General features: G+C 36.9%; 1 protein-coding gene across 1 annotated transcript; it reads right to left on the bottom strand.

Annotated features, from left to right (window-relative positions):
- Positions 1–4: 4 nt before the first annotated feature.
- LOC108365491 (DNA-directed RNA polymerase II subunit RPB7) lies at positions 5–728 on the bottom strand (the record flags this gene model as incomplete). Its single annotated transcript, XM_017619531.1, has 3 exons — positions 525–728; positions 189–458; positions 5–127 (listed from the first exon to the last, which is right to left on the bottom strand). Coding segments are annotated over exons 1-3 (405 nt in total), but the record flags the coding sequence as incomplete, so codon positions are not given.
- Positions 729–4727: the final 3999 nt, after the last annotated feature.

Genomic DNA, 4727 nt, shown 5'->3' with positions numbered 1-4727 from the left:
GACTAAGTGGAAAAGAGTCCATAACATTAATAAGTGCACCAGAAAAATGCATTTGTATTTTAAGTTGTGTACATACGTGATGTGAAATGAAACAGGATAGTGGCCCAATTTCAGCAAACATGCCTACCTGCATTTGAAAGAAAACGTATCGTACTTTTTCAACATGTGTGTTTTTTTACCCAACGTACTTTGTTAATTTGCTTTACAACTGCATCCAGCACTTCTCCCTTGAACGGCCGGAATACAATCGCCTTATATTTTACTGGATACACTACAAATCCCTGTCCGGGCTGTATGACACCTGAGCCAATTTGATCGATTGTGGTCACCGCTATCACAAATCCATACTTCCCCGTGCATGTACCTTCTACTTCTGTATAAAGTTTCTGTTTAACAGTCTCCAGCAATTGTGGACCGAAATAACGCGGATGCAAGAGAATCTCATGCTCGAGGGAGATCTAACCATTAGAAAAATGCATCTCAGATAAAGTAGTTGAATTTCTCAGAGGTCTGACTTTACTTACGTGGTAAAACATTATAAATTGCTGGTATATTTAATGAACAAAAAAGCACAAATGGTATTTTAAAAGCAAAAGTGCAAAATATCAGCGCAAAATTGTTTATTAAATCAGAGAAAATTGTAAACAGCGGCGGCATTAATTTCACTATAGTCAAATGTCAAAGATGACAGCAGTAGAAGGTGGTCAGCAGGGTTGCATTATGGGAACAAAAAATTAGGTCAAAATTAAAGAAAGTTTTCAAATCAGTGTTGGCAAAATGTTAATCTGATTAAGGTTTAAAAATTACCGATTAAAATGTTTATCGCGATTAACAACTAAAATTAATTAACCATAATCATCTGTACGATTAGTGAATAAATTTTTTTAATCGTTAATCGTCGGTTGTGATTAGGATTAATTAATTTTATTTGTCAATGTTATTGTGGCTTGTTAACATTTTATTTTTAATATTTTTATTGAGCTTTGTACCACGATTGTTTATTAGGAAAAATTGAAAAAGCAACAAAGTCTAAGCGGTAGAAGTTATAGCACTATTTCGGAGATCACCACATCTCCTCATCAGACTTATTTTTTCTAGACTTCAGCATTAATTAATTTTAATCATTAATCGTTAATCCAATTAAAAAGAAATTCTGATTGAGTACTCTAGTTTGTCCCAATTTGAAACCAGGCAAGAGTTATAGTGATTCTTTTGTGTTTCACGCTTATACAATATACATAATATTTAAAATAAAAGATTGTGTTGCTTATTGGCCTTTTAGTATAATTTAATTTAATGCGCAGAACATTTAATGTTTTATTTAACATACGGGCTACAGCTCAAAAATAAATTATTAAATAAAAAAAAATTTATTTTTATTAGTAATACATAAACAGGGAATTTTTACAACCCATGGCACATGAGCAGAAGGATATTAAAACCTAGTTTACATAATGTCTGTTGGGATAGATTTTAATGACAACGCACACAAAATTGCTTAAGATTGATGAGGAAAACCGACTTAGCCAAACTCGATTAACTGGCCTTGTGTGCGCAGGAAAATTCCAGCGTAAATTAATTAATCACCAAAACTACTTAATCAAATTAAGGGATAATGATGAAACATTAAATTTTTTAATCGCGGTTACGATAAGCTGTTTAACCAGATTAAAATTAAATATGATTAACTGTAATCGGATTGAATTTAATCGAATTAACTAATTGATAACAGAATCAATCGATCACTGCCAACACTGATTCAAATATAAAATTGGAACAAATGCAGAATACCTACAATTCTCAAACAAAAAAAATTCATATGGGGATCGATAGAGATCATTGAGATGAGCATAGCGGTATATTTTTTTTTTTTGGAAACAACCACTACAACAATTATTAAAGGTCAAAGTTCAAGTTATCATGGATTTTAATGTCATTCAATAGAGAATTTAATTCTCTTTAATCTGATATATATACATATCGAGCCCTAATCGCCAAAATAACGTAAGCGACATTTTTTTCAAAAGTTTCTTTTTGATGCAGAAATGTATCTAGATGCTCTAAGAATATTTCTGCATCAAAAAGAAAATTTTGAAAAAAATGTCGCTTACGTTATTTTGGCGGTTAGGGCTCGATATGTTATAGTTTTCACAAAACTCGAATTAATGTGGGAAAAAGGTAAAAAGTGTTTTTGCGTATAACTTATTTCGGCGTAGGCGGCCTTCGGCCGCACTTATCGATTGTAAAATCCTGATTATGGCAACTTAACTTAACTTAACGGAACGTAGAACTTAGAGAATCAAAATGAAATAGATTTCGACGTGGCATTAAGTTACTCTAAGTTTCGGCTGTTCAATTATAAGCAACACCCATTTAACAAAATTTTCAAGAGAGATCCGTAAGTTACGTTAAGTTGCCATAGTCAGACCTTTCTGTATTGCCAGAAAAAGAGGCCGAAGTATTTCTGCGCAGAACTTCTTTTTGAGTCAAAGTCGCTAGCGAAGTGAAGTATCTGGGACTTATCCTCGACATAAAACTTCTGTGGAAGAAATATGTGGACGCGATCACCTCCAAGGCCACAAAAGCTTTAACGGTGTGCAATCATCTAGCGGGAAAATCCTGGGGATTTACTCACAGGATCATAAGATGGCTCAACATCATGATAGTATAGCCAATGATTACCTAGGGGCGGTATCTTCGATTTCAAGAACTACTCTAACGACAGCGAGATAAACGCTCACCAAGCTACAACGGCTGGCATGTGTATGCATAACAGGAGTGATGCGCAAATATCCGACGACGACGCTGGAAGTAGTCCTTGAGCTTGAGCCTCTTCTTATAACCATAGAGCAAGCAGCCAAAATACCTCTGCTTAATATTGCCAGAGAGAGAGATTTGGAAAAGGTAAGGTCATTTCCTCTAGGAGTGTTGAGAAGCAAGGGGCCTCGATCCCATTAGCCCTGTTCCCTAGAGATGACACAGGCGAAACCATAGTTTTTTTAGAAGGGGTTCAAAATAGGGCTTTGCAACAAAGCAACCTGAAGTGTCTCCGTGTTCGAGAGACACAGATGGCTCGAAGATCCCAGAAGGAATAGGTGCTGGAATCGTCAGACCCAGGACCAGGACTTCTGTTCCTATGGGGAAATGTCCGAGCGTCTTTCAATCAGATGTTTACGCCATCTTCCTATGTGCGGATTTAATCATGAGTAGAGGGTATAGAAACGAGAGAATCATAATGCTAAGTGATAGCCAGGCGGCACTCAAGGCCTCATGTTCTATGAGGTCAAATCGTCGCGGGTCCTTGAGTGCATTGAGACACAATAGCATCAAGTTAGCGTGGCTACCTGGCCACAAGAGAGTGGCGGGTAACGATGCGGCTGACTGTCTCGCAAAAGAGGCGGCAGTCATTAGTCCAGTTGGCCCCGAACCCATCCTAGGAGTGGACCCCAACACTCTAAAAGAGGAGCTTAGGAGGGAGAGGAACATCATGAGGGATATAAACTGACAGAGTTCGTCAGGAATGCGTCAGGCAAAGAGTTTACTGCGAGGGTATAACAAAAGGAGATGCCATAGTTTTAATTGATCGCCGAAAAGAGAAGCTTAGATTAAGGCAGGCTGAGAGGACATCTATACAAGCTGGGGATATGGTCGATCGACCTTTGCCGGTTTTGCGACTCAACCACCGAGACGTGAGAGAAGTTAGGCTCAATGTGGCCACAGTTTAAGCACATTCACTCCCTATCCCCAAAGGTAGAGTGGAACTTTCTCAGGAATTTAGATTAAGCGGATGTACTGTGTAGAGTGGAGGGCACAATAGATTAATAGATTCCGGTGCAAATGTCATTTTATTATCTATCTATGAAACCAAGTTTTGTTAAAGCTGGGTTTTATATGGAAAAATGTTGTCGGTTTTCCCAGGTTGGCGATTTTAAGCGCATTTTTCAATTTGAAGTTTGCAGTGGCAGAGCAGCATTTAAAAAAATTAAAAATAGTTTAAATGTAAATATTTACATCATCAAAGGCCGCCCTAGGGGTTCTGATTTCCGAGGAATCTGAATTTCTAATTTATAAAGAAAGAAGTGTAAACAATGTTTCTCAACAATGTTTCTAAATATTTTGGCACCTGTTAGATGATTCGTTCGATCCAAGGCTGATATTATAGTGATCCTCTATGTATTAGTAAATGAATTCCTTAATGATTTCAAAAAAATATCTTTCAACAGTGATCCTCCCAATAAGCGGGGGCCCTTCGGTGCTAGGAGGTACTTTGATTTTTGCTCGATTACCGTTAGACAAATTTTTCTTAAAATTTGTGTAAGTCATGACGAGGCCTTTGATGCTTAAGCGCCCGCCTAAAGTAACCCAAGCAGCTTACGAACTCCTCAGCAACTGAAACAGCATTTTTGGTCATATACGAAGATGCTTACAATCAGGTGTTGCACTAAGCTAAAACAGAGCCCAACGTAAAATACTTAGCGTGGCTGTCTAAATTAAACAAGGCACTTGTAAAGTATAATTCTTTTCATATTTTCTTACTTTCAAACACATTTCACATGCTGCCAAATGTGTAAAAACAAATATTAATATTTTAGGTACATCTGTTTGCTTTGAGGTACAATATTTTCCACACATTACATAGATACAATCTGAAAATTTAATTTTCCATCTCTGGTGCGCACAATTTCAAGTTTACTAAACACGTTTTTAAACTTTACTCATCAATGTAA

Source organism: Rhagoletis zephyria, unplaced genomic scaffold, assembly GCF_001687245.7.
Source record: "Rhagoletis zephyria isolate East Lansing unplaced genomic scaffold, Rhagoletis_zephyria_1.1 Rzeph_scaffold_00037, whole genome shotgun sequence".
Classification (NCBI taxonomy): Eukaryota; Metazoa; Arthropoda; class Insecta; order Diptera; family Tephritidae; genus Rhagoletis; species Rhagoletis zephyria.
This window is presented reverse-complemented; position numbering and strand designations above follow the sequence as displayed.